The sequence below is a fragment of the Aquarana catesbeiana genome, linkage group LG05 (genome assembly GCF_042186555.1).
Source record: "Aquarana catesbeiana isolate 2022-GZ linkage group LG05, ASM4218655v1, whole genome shotgun sequence".
NCBI lineage: Eukaryota > Metazoa > Chordata > Amphibia > Anura > Ranidae > Aquarana > Aquarana catesbeiana.
The window spans coordinates 381398997-381414829 of NC_133328.1; the positions used below are offsets into that span (position 1 = coordinate 381398997).

At 43.9% G+C, this 15833-nt stretch overlaps 1 protein-coding gene across 1 annotated transcript in view; it reads left to right on the forward strand.

The window, feature by feature from the left end:
* RIOK1 (RIO kinase 1) overlaps window positions 1–15833 on the forward strand; it is a 69747-nt gene that overhangs the window by 40798 nt on the left and 13116 nt on the right. The window contains exons 11-13 of the mRNA XM_073631014.1: window positions 1479–1582; window positions 4991–5097; window positions 11060–11125. Of these exons, the coding sequence (XP_073487115.1) occupies window positions 1479–1582; window positions 4991–5097; window positions 11060–11125 (277 nt within the window). The remainder of the gene's footprint in view (window positions 1–1478; window positions 1583–4990; window positions 5098–11059; window positions 11126–15833) is intronic.

Consider the following 15833-nt stretch of genomic DNA (forward strand, 5'->3'; position numbering starts at 1 on the left):
ATAAAATTTTGGGGGGCGGGGATGCTGTACACAGAAAGAAAGTTTTTTTTTTTACCTTCATGCATAGAATGTATGAAGGTAAATAACCTTCAGCCTTTAGAACCACTATAATCACCACTGGGGTTTTTTATATTTTGCACTGGTGAGGCTGCACTGGTGGATGGCATTGATGGAGCTGCACTGACTATCAGGGCACTGAGCATAAGATACAGCTGATCATATGATAAAGGGCCGCTGTGATTGGTCTTTTACCGTGATCTGTGATCAGCAGTGTCTGAAGGACACAGAGGTCACAGAGCAGGCCCCATGCGCACAGGGGGCAGGATTTTGGGAGGATGTCTGACGCCCTCCCAGAACAGGACAACCCTGCTGTAGCTGTCTTTTTCGGCTATACCGTGGTCGGCAGGTGGTTAATAAAGTTCAATAAGCTAATAAAACTCAATAAAGCTTTTATATTCAGGTCATTTGACTGTGAAGTATTCTTGTATAAGAAAGTACTTGGATTAGTTAACAGTGCCAAGGAAGTAGGAACCCAGCAGACTTTGCTCAACTGATCACTAATGTGCCGCTATCACTCTGAGAGCCAACATTGTTTACACTGCTAAAATTAACAGGCAAGCTTTTAATTCAGAAGCAACACAATCTAGAGGAAAAGCTGATAGTTTGCCCAGTAAATGAAGTACATTCCCTTGGGCATGTACCGACCATTGTGGCTGTCATTTAAGATGACTTGGAAATGTTTGGCACAAATTGCTTGTTAGAAGGTTTAAATCCTAGTATTAGCTAAAGTGGGCACAGTGATCCAAATGTATTCATGTCATTACTAGCTTTATAATAAATTCAATGTATGCAGCAGTTGAACAGTAAAGTAATATGAACTATGCCACTCTGCGATTGTCTTATTTGCACAGTATAACTAAATGCAAAACTTGTTCTGGATAGAGAGGAGAGGGATTAAAACACTTGTCAGTTTTTATTGCTGCCTGTGCCCCCTTTAAGGAGATCCACCCTCTCTATTTGTCCTGTTTACCATTATTATCAAAAGTTAAAGTAAAAGAAAATCCCAAATTTTGGGTTGTCCTCAGAAAAGTAATAGTTTAAATCTTCCAATGGGTACACTAGTGTTGGTAACCTGGGGGTCCCAAAGGAATGTTTGGATATAGGACAGGATGTGAAAGGAAATCTCTGCAATGGGACACAGATGGCGAAAAAGAATCTGACAGGGCTTGTAACCCTCCCTTGCTCTATCCATAATTAGAAAAAAAAAATTTTGCCTATAGTTTTACTTAATGAAAAATGTGTTAATCATACAATGCTCATGCCTTTTATATAGGAAATGCGCCCTGTGTAGCTCCAGCAGGAATTTAGTCAGATTTTTTTTTTTCATTTTTATTCTTTTACATATGAAGGGATTCAATAAGAGTGTATTTGGATAAACTAATTTGTTTTTTCTTTACTCCTACCCCTCAATATAAAAGCTATCATAATGGCCAAGTTTATATCATTGATGTATCTCAGTCAGTGGAGCATGATCACCCACATGCTTTGGAATTTCTTCGCAAGGACTGTGTCAATGTAAATGGTGAGTTTTCTGCATTTGCACATGTTTTGATTTGACCCATTTGTTGGACAACCTGTTTCTTCCCAGGTGGCGTTTACAGGAATTGGAAGCCATTCTCATTGGTCAGCACAGTCACGTGGCCATGCTGATCAATGACCACAAGTGGTTTTAAGCATTATGATGCTAAACAGCCACCAGGGCTGAATAGTGCTACATAGGGCTACATATTTTTGGTAAAATCGCAATAAGCGCATATTGATTGGTTTGCGCAAAAGTTATAGCATCTGCAAACTATGGGAAAGATTTATGTTGTGTTATTTTTTTTGTTTTTTTTACTAGTAATTGTGGTGATCTGCGATTTTTAGCGGTGTTGCGACGGACAGATCAGAGACTTTTGACACTTTTTTGGGACCATTGGCATTTATACAGCAATCAGTGCTATAAAAATGCACTAAATACTGTGTAAATGTCACTAGCAGGGAAGGGGTTAAACACTAGGGGGCGATCAAGGGGTCATTGTGTGTTCTCTCACTGTGTTCTAACTGTGTGGGGATAGGATTGACTAGGAGAGAAGCCATATGTTTTTTCCTACTTGATAGGAACAAATGCTATGGCTCCTCTCCTCTGACGTGCACGCGATTGCGCGTGGCCAGTGGCGATCGTGCCCTCTGGTGGCCGAAAAAGGGTAGGACATACCCGTACGGGATTTCGCCCAGGAGAGCCATTGTGCCGCAGTATATCTGGGTGACACGGTCGGCAAATGGTTAATCAGACGTAAAGGTGCCTTGTAAATCTGAGTGTGACTGGTGAAAGAGCAAAGGGAAAAGAACACAACATATTTCAGAAATTACACTCCATACTCTTTGAATTAAATAGAGCTTGTTGCCATACCATTAATTTCAACAACAATCTTGCCAATAAGTTTATACGTGCATTTAACTTATTTTAGGCATGTTATTTACCTGTAACAGCCTTAAAGTGATTTGTAAAGGTTTTTTTTTTTTTTTTTTTAAATAACAAACATGCACAGAGCTGGTAAAGTCTAACAAGAGTTTTGCACAGAGTGGCCCCGATCCTCCTTTTCTGGGGGTCCCCCCCCCCCCCGCGGTGCTCCTGGCTCCTCCTCTTCTCAAGTGCCCCCTCAGAGAGCTGCTTTCCATGGGGGCACTCGTGCGGGCGTGCTTCTGAGACCTGCTGCTGCTTCTATTGCCACAGACAGCAGGACTCAGCCCCGCCCCTGGCTCCTGTGTCTCAGGATTTGATTGACAGCAGCAGGAGCCGATGGCTCCTGCTGCTATCAATCTATCCGATGAGGACCCAAGAGAGGGCCTGGAGCTGCTGTGCTCGCTCCTGTCGCTGGAACGATCTGGTTCAGGTAAGAAAAAAGGGGGTTCTGGGGGGGGGGGGGGGGTGCTGCAGCACAAAAGGTTTTTCACCTTAATGCATAAAACTCTGAGGGTGTACAACACCTTTAAGATTGCTGCTGGGTGCTGACGTTATGGATTTGATGTCAGCAAACAGATGTCACTCAAGTGACACACTATAGTCCTCCCCTCCACTTCCCCAGCTGCTAAATAAAAGGTTATGTAGGCTGGGGAAGGGGTGGAGATGCTGGGCCAGCACAGAGTAAATACACAGTCCCAGAAGAAGAGAGGCATATGGCATTCAAGAAGGGAAGGGAGCTGTCCTATGTAATTTACTCTTTTGAAGTAGTCAAATGTGCTAGCAAGAGCAAAAGCACAATACAAGTGAATTAAAAAAAAAGTTTATGCAAATAAAAAACACCTCAAGTAAGCAATATAATATTTGATTTGTGACAGGGTCTTTTTAAAATTGCTGTAAACCCTCATATATACCCAGTGAAGGGAACCGCCTCAGATGATACACAGGGATGAAACAAATCTCCCTACATAAGTTTAACATATATACCGGCTGTCTTCAGCTTTAGATATTCTTCAGAAAGTGCACATCCTGTTAGAGATTTTCTCTTCCTGTTCAGCACTGGGTGTGGATTCTTGGCATACAGCTAAGACAGCTGATTGGAGGAAAGGCACACCCCCCCCCTCCACATGGGCAAAGGAAAGAAGAAATGTGCAAGCTCTCTGCTAATCTATTTATACTATAGCAACCTCCCTCCACACAAATTTCAGGCTGCTTTTATCTTGGTTGTTGGAGAACTTGTCAGAAGTTATCATGCTGATAACAGAGCAAGGAAACAGCAGAAACACACAGGACTTGGTGCTTTGGAGAGAGATAAGTAAACACTACAGATATATGTGCCCAGGTCAAATTTCATGAATCAAGTTTACATCCACTTTAAGGTAAATTGAGGGACTTTTTTGACTTTAGCTCAGCTTTAATGTTTGGAAAGCATTAGCAGCTCAATGACTTGTTTTATTTGTTGCCCGGATATCTCTCTATCTTCAATGATTTGCTACCCCAGATTTGTAAGTGAGAACTCCTGCATAAATATATTGTGGACTTGGAATATATAGAAGCCAAAGGATCAGCACAACAGATGGGGAATTTGTTCCTTCTGAAGTTGTTTAGCAGTTGCCTTTAGCTGCACAAAAAAATGTTAGTGGGTTTTTCAAGCATTGAAGAAAGAGGGTCAGCAAAGTGTCCAGGCAGCTAGCATTCTAAGAAGAAATAATCAGTGGCAGCTGTGTTTCTTTTACAACAAATTTTCCTCAAGCTAAAGTTGTTAAATTTTCTTTTTTGTCTTTTTGTTATGCAGCACCAGGGATATAACATGTAATAAAGTGTGTCCTATGTCTGGCTGGCTGCTGCATAGTGTAGGAATCTTAACACCAGCTGTTGCGAGCCTGCTTCCTTCATTAATTGAACTCTAATTTTATTTCTCAGAACGCAAAGCGTTTTGTGATTGGAAGAAGTGTATCCTGTCATCCATCTGCTTATCCTTCATTCACAGAATGCTTTGCATTCTGCAAAACAATAGAATGAATTCTATGAATGGAGGAAGAGGAAGGAATGGTTGGGCAAGTGGTGCATCTCTGATATTCTCACAAAGGTTGATGTTGACCTCAGCAGCATTTGGAAGATCAGTAGCCAGGTGGACATGGGACACAATTCCGTAGAGGTAAGGTATGTCTCTGCTGCTACGTAGCCCCCCCCCAAAATCAGAACTTCAGCTTAAAAAAACATGGCTATATAAATGCAGATGTCTGTAACAGAGTGTGGATAAACATGTTTTTACTGGAGGAAAATAGATATCTTTTTATGATTCTTTTTACGGGGCTATATTTGTAAATGACTTCTGTAAGAAAAGTATCCACACATAAATAGAGTATACTATTTAAATACATATTTTGGCTGAATTAAACGTAGATATTTTATTTTCCTGTACCTGTTTTGGTAAATGTTTTTTTATCACTAAAATTTTACTGAAAATTTCTTTGTGCTTTGCAGATTTCTTTGTGAAGTACAATGTTGCAGTAATGACGGTACGAGAACTGTTTGAGTTAATCACAGATCCATCCATTACTCAGGATAACCTGGATGCCTATTTAGAAAAGGTATTTTGATCTTTCATTTTTTTAAATAGCTTTGCAGTGGTTAATTCTGACATTTCTGTCATGCATATAAAAATCAGCATTTTCTCTTTTTCTTTACTTAGAACCCTCAAATGTTATATATATTATTTAAAAGTGATTTGCAAAGGTAAATAAAAAAAAAAACAAACAAACATGTCTATACTTACCTGCTCAGTGCAATCGAATTGCACAAAGCGGCCATGAGCCTCCTCTTTTTGGGTCCCTTGCCGGCACTCCTGGCTCCTCCCATCGGTCCAGTGCCCCCATGGGAAGCCGCTTCCCGTGTGGGCACTCGTGCCTGCTCGCACCCGAGCCATGCTGCTGTGTCCATTGACACAGACAGCGGGATTTGGTCCACTCCCTTGTCATTGTCTTTGATTCACAGCATTGGGAGCCAGTGCCCCAGCAAAGCCAGCGAGACCCGGAAAGTGAGGGGAGAGAAGAGCTGCGGAGGTGCACGGGGCTGGATTGAATGATGGCTCAGGTAAGTAAAATGGGGGGGTGAGGGGGATGCTGACACCCAGTGGCTTACCAACTGGGAGGGGGGGGGGGTGTTGTGCCACACATTAGGGGGGCCTCAGCCCGGTGACCCTCCGCAAGTGAAGCGGTGACAGTGCGGCTACAGGCACAGGCAGCACTGTGACAACCAGGGCAGGAAGGGGTGAACTGTGACGGGGTGCAGGGGTGCCCATGTACAGACCGTACCCGGGTGACTGACACCCAGTGTCGGCCGCCGGATTCACTCTGCGGCACACTGCAGGGGAGTGAGACAGTGAGCGGAGCTGGAGAGAGGATGGCAAGTGCTAGACTTAACTTTTCAAGTTAACCAGCAGGTGGTCCTAGCAACCAATTATTAACATTGTTAATATGAAAAATTTACTCCAGCAGTTCCGGCCCTCTGTTCTGTGCTGCTGTGTCTCCAGCTCTGAATGCACGCCCCAGTAAGGTAGGAAGGGGCAATGTGCAGGGGTCCCAAGCTGGTGGGAGGGGGGGGGGAATGTGTAATGTGCAGGGGTCCTGAGCTGGGGGAGGGGGTATTGTGTAATGTGCAGGGGTCCTAAGCTGGGGGAGGGGGTATTGTGTAATATGCAGGGGTCCTGAGCTGGGGGGGGGGGGGGCTGTGTAATATGCAGGGGTCCTGAACTGGGGGGGCTGTGTAATGTGCAGGGGAACAAAGCTGGGGTGGGGGGGGACTGTGTAATGTGCAGGGGTCCAGTGCTTTGGGGGGCTGTGTAATGTGCAGGGGTTCAGAGCTTGGGTGGAGGGGGGGCTGTGTAATGTGCAGGGATCCAGAGATAGCGTGGGGGGGGGGGCTGTGTAATGTGCAGGGGTCTAGACCTGTGGGGGGGCTGTGTAGTGTAGAAGGGTCCAGAGCTGCGGGGGCTGTGTAATGTAAAGGGGTCCAGAGGTGCCATTGTGGAGAGGGGGTACACAGTAGTGACAAAGAGATATTGGCGGGATGCAGAGGTATGCAGGGAGCACAGTGGGGTGTTTTTACATTTTAAAGTTGGGGGGGGGGGGGGGGCAGATATAGGATCTGCCCCGAGTGCCAGATGCTCTAGGTACGCCCCTGCTGACACCTATACATTTTTTACCTTTTATAAGAATGAAACAACATGTCAGTGGACAGTTATTTGTGTCAACGCAGGACAATGAAATGCACCATAATATAGAATACATAGGCAGGGCCGGTACAAGGCAGGGACGGAAGGACAGATGCCCTGGGCGACAAAATTTCCTGGAGGAAGGGGGGCGCAGGTTAAGTGTCCGTAGTGTGCTGCAAAAACCTTGTGACGTTGTGACTGATTACCGCCAGCCACGCTACAATACGGTAGAGCCAGACCTGCCTGCAACGATGTGCCAGGTGCGCACCTGGAACCACTTCTTCACTTCTCTGTCAGGCAGAGCCACAGAGTAATCTCCGCCCGATAGGCGCTTCCTAGTCCCGGCAAGGCATGATGTCACTGACCTGGCTGGGAGGCGGGATGAAGAGGACCATAGAGAGCTGCTGGCGCACTGAGCGCGACCTTGAGGAGGAACCAACCGCGCTGTATATCGAACAAGTAAGCAGGCATAGGCAGATTAATTAGTTAACTCTGAGGGTGGAGGGGAGCTGAAGGGGGGTAATTAATTATGAATGGTATTTGTAATATGCAACAAGAAGGGGGTTAATGTACTTTCACTGGTCACTGATGCATTAGTTACCAGTAGCAGTTAATTAACCCCATTGTGCTGCATTAGTGGTGCCAGTGTCAGTGTTAATGTATGCTGCTGCTTGAAGGGGTTTATAAACACTGACACTGGTACCACTAATGCAGCACAATGGGGTTAATTAACTGCTACTGGTAACTAATGCATCAGTGACCAGTGAAAGTACATTAACCCCCTTCTTGTTGCATATTACAAATACCATTCATAATTAACCCCTGCCAACCCACTGCAGTACATATACTGTGACTGGGCGGCAGCTACAAGCACCGAGACTTACCCATATATTGCTGCCTGTTTCGGGCACATACAGGGGGGGGGGCGCAGTTTGCCAACTTCGCCCTGGGCACCGGATGACCTTGTCCCGGCACTGTACATAGGGTACTGACCAAAAAGAGAAAAGAACTGACTGCCATCTCTTACTGTAGGGTTAGATCCAATCTTTGCATCTTACCACTCTTCCCTGTTTATCCACACCTACAGAATTCGATTGGCAGGCAAATCTAATTAGCCAGCAATAGTCTGTTGGGGTGGTGATCAAACAGAAATAAAGCTTGTTGCTATGGGGGAGGTAACAAAACAACAATCTCCTGCGCTCCAGTGTTTTGTTAGACACGGGTGGTGTGGTCCATTCTTTGGTGTAAAGCAAAGTCTATAGTCTTGCAGCCCTCCTCAGAACAATGGGTATTCATACAACTAAAGAGAAAACAGAAAAAAAGAAGGGCGCACCGACCTAGTGCATTACTGATAAAAGGTTTTAATAAAAGTAAAAAAACAATAAAACTACTCACAAACCTGCGTGAATATAGGCTTTTCTTAGCAATCAAACTGCATCCCTTCGCACCTGCAGACAGGACCTGATGACTGGAGGTGTAAGATGGCACTCCAAATGTCTAAACGGCTGACGCATTTCAGGGGCGTGCCCTCTTCCTCAGACCGCCTAGGCTGAAACGCGTCAGCTGTTTGGAGTGCCATCTTATACCTCCCGTCATTAGGTCCTGTCTGCAGGTGCCAAGGGATGCAGTTTGATTGCTAAGAAAAGCCTATATTCATGCATGTTTGTGAGTAGTTTTATTGTTTTTTTTACTTTTATTAAAACCTTTTATCAGTAATGCACTAGGTGCGCCTTTCTTTTTTTCTGTTTTCGCTATGGGGGAGGTGACAGAGGTAAAGAGACCTGCTCAGGTACAGACCAAAGAACATCACACAAATGTCACTACACTGCTACATAAAGATTCATAGGACATGCGATTCTATGAGGCGCATTGCACAGCCAATGTGTGGCACCTTATAGAGCCCTTTTGTCCTGCGCAAGGACATTGAGAAAAATCAGCTGGGTTTATTGACATCACAGGTAATACATCCTTATTTTTCTGGTGATTGATTTATATATATATATATATATATATATATATATATATATATATATATATATATATATATATATATATATATACACACTATATTCACTATATTACCAAAAGTATTGGGACGCCTGCCTTTACACGCACATGAACTTTAATGGCGTCTAATGCCGCGTACACACGAGCGGACTTTACGGCAGACTTTACAACGAACTTTCCGAATGAACGGACTTGCCTACACATGATCAACCAAAGTCTGACGGATTCGTACGTGATGACGTATGACTGGACTAAAACAAGGAAGTTCATAGCCAGTAGCCAATAGCTGCCCTAGCTTCGGTTTTTGTCCATCGGACTAGCATACAGACGAGCGGACTTTTCAACCGGACTTGAGTCAGTCGAAAAGATTTGAAACGTTTCATTTCTAGGTCCGTCAAACTTTTGGGGAAAAAAAGTCCACTTGAGTCCCACACGCGATCGAATTGTCCGACGACTCCGGTCCGCCAAATCAAGTATGCCGTAAAGTCCGGTCGTGTGTACACGGCATTAGTCTGTATGGTTCAATATAGAGTTGGCCCACCCTTTGCAGCTATAACAGCTTAAACTCTTTGAAGGCTCTCCACAAGGTTTAGGAGTGTGTCTATGAGAATGTTTGACCATTCTTCCAGAAGCGCCTTTATGAGGAAGGCACAGATGTGGACAAGAAGGCCTGGCTCGCAGTCTCCACTCTAATTCATCCCAAAGGTGTTCTATCGGGTTGAGGTCAGGACTCTGTGTAGGCCGGTCAAGTTCCTCCACCCCAAACTCGCTCATCCATGGAACATCCATCCAAACTTGCTCATTCTAGGGAACTCTGAAGGAGTCAGCATACCAAGACATTTTGGACAATTTCATGCTCCCAACTTTGTGGGAACAGTTTGGGGATGGCCCCTTCCTGTTCCAACAAGACTGCCTACCAGTGCACAAACCAGGTCCATAAAGACACGGATGAGCAAGTTTGGGGTGGGGGAACTTGACTGGCCTACACAAAGTCCTGACCTCAACCCGATAAAACACCTATGGGATGAATTAGAGTGGAGACTGCAAGCCAGGCCTTCTCATCCACATCAGTGCCTGACCTCACAAATGCACTTCTGGAAGAATGGTCAAACATTCCCGTGGACAGCTTTCCCAGAAGAGTTTAAGCTGTTATAGCTGCAAAGGGTGGGCTAACTCAAAATTGAAGCCTACGGACTAAGACTGGGATGCCATTAAAGTTTATGTGCGTGTAAAGGCAAGTGTCCCAATACTTTTGGTAATATAGTGTATATATAAATCAATCACCAGAAAAATGAGGATTTATTACTTGTGATGTCAATAAACCCAGCTGATTTTCTCAATGTCCTTGCGCAGGACAAAGGGATAAGGTGCCGCACATTGGCTGTGCAATGTGTCTCATAGAATCGCATGTCCCATGAATCTTTATGTAGCAGTGTAGTGACATTTGTGGGATGTTCTTTGGTCTGTACCTGAGCAGGTCTCTTCACCTCTGTCACCTCCCCATATCAGCAAACTTTATTACTGTTTTGTCACCACCCCAACAGACTATTGCTGGCTAATTAAATTTGCCTACCAATTGAATTCTGTAGGTGTGGATAAACAGGGAAGAGTGGTAAGATGCAAAGATTGTATCTAACCCTACAGTAAGAGATGGCAGTCAGTTCCTGTCTTCTTTTTGAGTAGTTTATATTATGGTGTATTTCATTGTCCTGTGTTGACACAAATAACTGTCTACTGACACGTTGTTTCATTCTTATAAGGTCTCTTCGGCTCAGACAAAAACATTAGTTGCTTTAGGCTGGGTTCACACTACTGCGAATTTCCCTGCATCCAATTCGCATGTCAGGAGCTTATGACCGGCTCTCAATGGAGTTGGTTCGCACAGCTCCAGGATGGCTGGAGCCCTGTGCGTCTTCTGGTCCGTTTCAGGTCCCAATTCAGCCAAACATTCGGACCAAAATCGAACCTGAAATGCACCGGACCCCTGCTGTGAGATGTGAACCCAGCCTAAATCTAGTCTGTTTTATCAGTTTATAATCAACTTATCATATAATGTTTACATATCGCTTATGGAGGAATTCTAATAAAGGAGGTGTGTTACTGGTGAGATCACCAGGGGAAAACTGAGAAAAAGCATAAAAAAAAACCAATACAGCCACCACATCTAATAATTAGTAAGCTGCAGTATATTACATTTTGGTTTGGGGTTTAATACTGCTTTAATAATGCCATACACTTGCCCTGCAAGTGTTGTGCTCCACACAAAACAGGATTGATTCTGTGTAAAGGCCTTCACTGTTAAAGGATTTTTATTAAAAATAGCTGTTTTATAGGCTATGAAGATAGCAGCTGAAAGAACAGAAGAAGAAAGATCAAGTCAAGATAAGGTTGATGAAGAGGTAAGTGCCTTGCAGCATATGCACAGTATAACAACCAGTCAAATATCTGCATTTAACAATATAAAAAAAACTAAGTACAGTAAATAAGATGTCAGATACACCTGCAGTGTGATTAATACAGGAACAGGTGTCCCCTTTTTGGAGGAGTTTTTCCTTGCCTACTGCTCAGGTGACAAGTCAGAACTTTTGTGATATATTTGTGGTCACGTGTGCCAATAAATAGTGGTAAATCTGTGTCGCCAAACAAATAAGCTTAGTCCAACCTTCTTGCTGTTATCATGCAACCGATTTCCCAGCTGGGCTCTTGTCAGCCCCATCCACTTGATACTCGAAATAGTCAGTGCTGGAGTCTGTCAGAAACCATGAAATCAGACAGAGACAGAAGTACAGTTAAATCACACTTCTTTAATAATAAAAGTAAATAGAACAAACGTAGTAAAAACATAGCCAGAGTTCAGGAACCGGAACAGATAGTCAGACAAGCCAAACGTCAGGGAGCCGGAGATGAGCATAGAAAAACAGTAAGCAGGATCTGGAGCCAGAAGGGATGTCAGCCAAGCAAGTCTTTTAACAGGAATGCAGGCAAGCATCTGTGATGCTGACTAAGGCAAAGGCAGAGCTCCTCTGGACAGGACGGCTTAAGTAGGCAGGACTGATGAGCAGGATATCATCAACAGCTGAGTAACTGTGGAGAGATAGGAGCTGGCAATTAGCCGACAGCTGAGCAGCCAGCTCAGAGAAGACAGGGCTGAGCCCAGCCCTGACAGAGTCCTTACATAATCTGCAGTTAAAGCATGAAAGCTCTAACTCTGGATATATCACACGTGCTGATCTGCCGCTGGGTCCTCAGATCATCTCATTGGATGAACAAGCTCACAGGGAATGCACAGAATTGAAGAGAAAGATCTGTTCTTTGGCAGCCATGGATGACTTTGCTTTGTCTTTCAGAACCAATGTAGAAATATGGCCAGTAAAACTTTGTCAAGGAGGTGTCTAAACCGCTGGCAACAAAAGTGAATACACCCCTAAGTGAATATGTCCAAATTTGGCCCAAAGTGTCAATATTTTGTGTGGCTACCATTATTTTCCAGCACTACCTTAACCATCTTAGGCATGGAGTTCACCAGAGCTTCACAGGTTGCCACTGGAGTACTCTTCCATGACGACATCACGGAGGTGGTGGATGTTTGAGACCCTGCGCCCCTCCACCTTCCGTTTTGAGGGTGCCCCACAGATGTTGAATAGAGTTTAGGTCTGGAGACATGCTTGGCCAGTCTATCACCTATACCCTCAGCTTCTTTAGCAAGGCAGTGGTCATCTTGGAGGTGTGTTTGGGGTTGTTATGTTGGAATACTGCCCTGTGGCCCAGTCTCCGAAAGGAGGGATCATGCTCTGCTTCAGTATGTCACAGTACATTAGCATTCGTGATACAATCAATGAACTGTAGCTCTCCAGTGCTGGCAGCACTCATGCAGCCCCAGGCTATGACACTCCCACCACCATGCTTGACTGTAGGCAAGACACACTTGTATTTGTACTCCTCACCTGGTTGCTGCCACACACGGTTGACACCATTTGAATCAAATACGTTTATCTTGGTCTCATCTGACCACAGGATATGGTTCCTGTAATCCATGTCCTTAGTCTGCTTGTCTTCAGCAAACTGTTGGCGGGCTTTCTTGTGCATCATCTTTAGAAGAGGCTTCCTTCTGGGATGACAGCCATGCAGACTAATTTGAAGCAGTGTGCCGCGCATGGTCTGAGCACTGACAGGCTGACCCCCCCCACACCCCTTCAACCTTTGCAGCAATGCTGGCAGCACTCATACGTCTATTTCCCAAAGACAATCTCTGAGTATGATGCTGAGCATGTGCACTCAACTTCTTTAGTCGATTATGGCTAGGCCTGTTCTGAGTGGAACCTGTCCTGTCAAGCCGCTATATGGTCTTGGCAACTGTGCTGCAGCTCCATTTCAGGATCTTGCCAATCTTCTTATAGCCTAGGCAATCTTTATGTAGAGCAACAATTCTTTTTTTCAGATCCTCAGAGAGTTCTTTCCCATGAGATGCCATGGTGAACTTCCAATGACCAGCTGAGAGAGTGAGAGAGATAACACCAAATTTAACACACCTGCTCCCCATTCACACCTGAGAGCTTGTAACACTAAGTGACATGACACCACGGAGAGAAAATGGTTAATTGGGCCCAATTTGGACATTTTCACATTGGGGTGTACTCTTGTTGCCAGCGGTTTTGACATTAAAGTGAATGTAAACCCGAATTTTTTTTTTTTTTTTTTTTTTTATGTCATAATGTAGAGTATAATATTTCCTATCATTTGAGCTGAGTCTTGCCACAAAGAGTTAATCCAGCTCTGAACAATCCTCTTTTATTGTTCAGTGAGATAAAACTTGACAAACAGAGAAAAACGTTGTCAAATCCTCCCCGTTGCTGTGAGTGACAGGTGATTTACATATCTCGTGCACTAGCCTAAGACATGCATTATTTTTTAATTCCCACCCCCACTCCTTTCTTCAGCAGCTCTGCAAGAATTGTCTGTTCCACACCTCAGCATGATTTGGCATGCTGAAGTCATGTGGTTACTTTCCTGTCTTTTCACTGGATGTTCGAGATCATCAGCAGAAGTTCAGTGTAAGAAATACACAGTAGAAAATGCATATTGACAAGGGGAGTGTAGAGGTGGGCGGGGAGTCTACTGACATCACGACTCCACCCACCGAGCTCCAGACAACAAACTCACCCACAGAATCTGCAGTTTTTCGGGTTTCATAACAGACAGAGGGGAGACATTTGACAGGTAAAGATACATGCAGGAGGCATGTATATCCTTCTAGATAACCCCTATGGCAGTAGTTTAGAAAGGATGACATTGGGTTTACATCCACTTTAATGGCTGCGTGTTGTTATTTTGAGGGGACATCAAATTTACACGGTTATACAAGATGTACACTCACTAATTTACATTGTTGCAAAGTGTCCTCATTTCTTCACTGTTGTCACATGAAAAGATATAAAAAAATATTTACAACAATGGGAGAGGTGTACTGACTTTTGTGAGATACTGTATGTTTTTGGTGCGTTTTACCATGTTGCATTACAATTTCCATGCAGAAAAAATGCAGCATGTTCTACACTTTTTTTTTTTGCTACTGAAATGCACTGGAACTGACCGCACTGGCGTGAACTACTATCCGTGCATTTTTGATGCAGAAAAAAACTGGACTGCACGTGGCGTGAACTGGCCCTTAGTCCTTATATATTCTTATATATCTTTATATATCCTTTCTAATGCCACGTACACATGAGCGGATTTTTCAACGGACTAGGTCCGACAGTCTTTCTGACGGACTTTGCAGTGTAGATCCGCCGGACTTTCAAACGAACGGATTTGGACACACACGATCACACCAAAGTCCGACGGCTTCGTACGTGATGATGTACACCGGACTAAAATAAGGAAGTTGATAGCCAGTAGCTGCCCTAGCGTCTGTTTTAGTCCGTCGGACTAGCATACAGACGAGCGGATTTTTCGACTAGACTTGAGTCCGTCGGAAAGATTTGAAACATGTTTTATTTCTAGGTCTGTCTGACTTTTGGGGAAAAAAAGTCAGCTGGAGCCCACACATGATCGAATTGTCCGACGGAGTCCGGTCCGCCGGACCAAGTCTGCCGGAAAGTCCGCTTGTGTGTACGCGGCATAAGGCTCTATTCACACTAATGCAGTTTGCTTTTGAGTGTTTCTGCAGTGCTTTTTGCTGTGCTTTTTGAGTTTTTTGTTGCGACTTTGCCACGATTCGCATTTTCTTTTTTTTTTTGGAAAATATGTTGTTGGGCAGATATAAAAGGCAAATTGCAGTAAGAACGCACTACATGCTTTTCTGCAGCTTCTCAGTTGAAGTCTATTGAACCAAAAAAGCAAAAAAAAAAAAAAAGTTTTGCATAAAAAAAATCCCTGACCCTTTTCAAAAACAGAGAGGCACAAAAATGCATTGATGTGAATGTGTTCCATAGGAACCCATGTTAAAAATAATGTCCTGCGTTTTCTGCAAAAATGCATGAAAAACTGCATTGGGGTGAATGGAGTCTTACCCACTGTTGTGTATTCCCAGGCATACTTTTAAATACATTGAATCCCTGATGCTCACTTTTTTGTGGGGTTCTCAGTTCCTAGCATTACGATGGCCATGCTAAAATTACCCATTGATTTGGGGGGGGGGGGTAGCACTACCTGATTTGAGCTTCTGTATTAATTTACTTACATTGGAGAATGTTTCTGCAGTTGAATGACGCTGTAGTGACAGTGGAGGCAGCTGCGGAGATTATATATTTGCTGAGGAAAATATTTTTTGTGTGTTTACAGCATCTTTCAAATACATCTCTTACCCTGTTCGCCAACACTCCTTGATTTAATCCAAGTTGAGGGAATTTTTTTAAATTGGATGATGAATTCTTGTGAACACAATTATAATATCACATATGTGCATCTCCTGTCTCAGAGGGCACCTTTATTTTATTTGAAGAATTGCAGTCAGAAAGGATAGTGCCTAAGTCATGGGCCTATAAATATGTTCAACTTAAACTGCGGCTAAACAGTTTGGAAAGGGAGAGGTTGCACTCTCTACTACTAAAGGAAGTCAGTCATTTTGGAGGTGGGCCATGGTAAATTGATATCTAGGTACTACGCTAT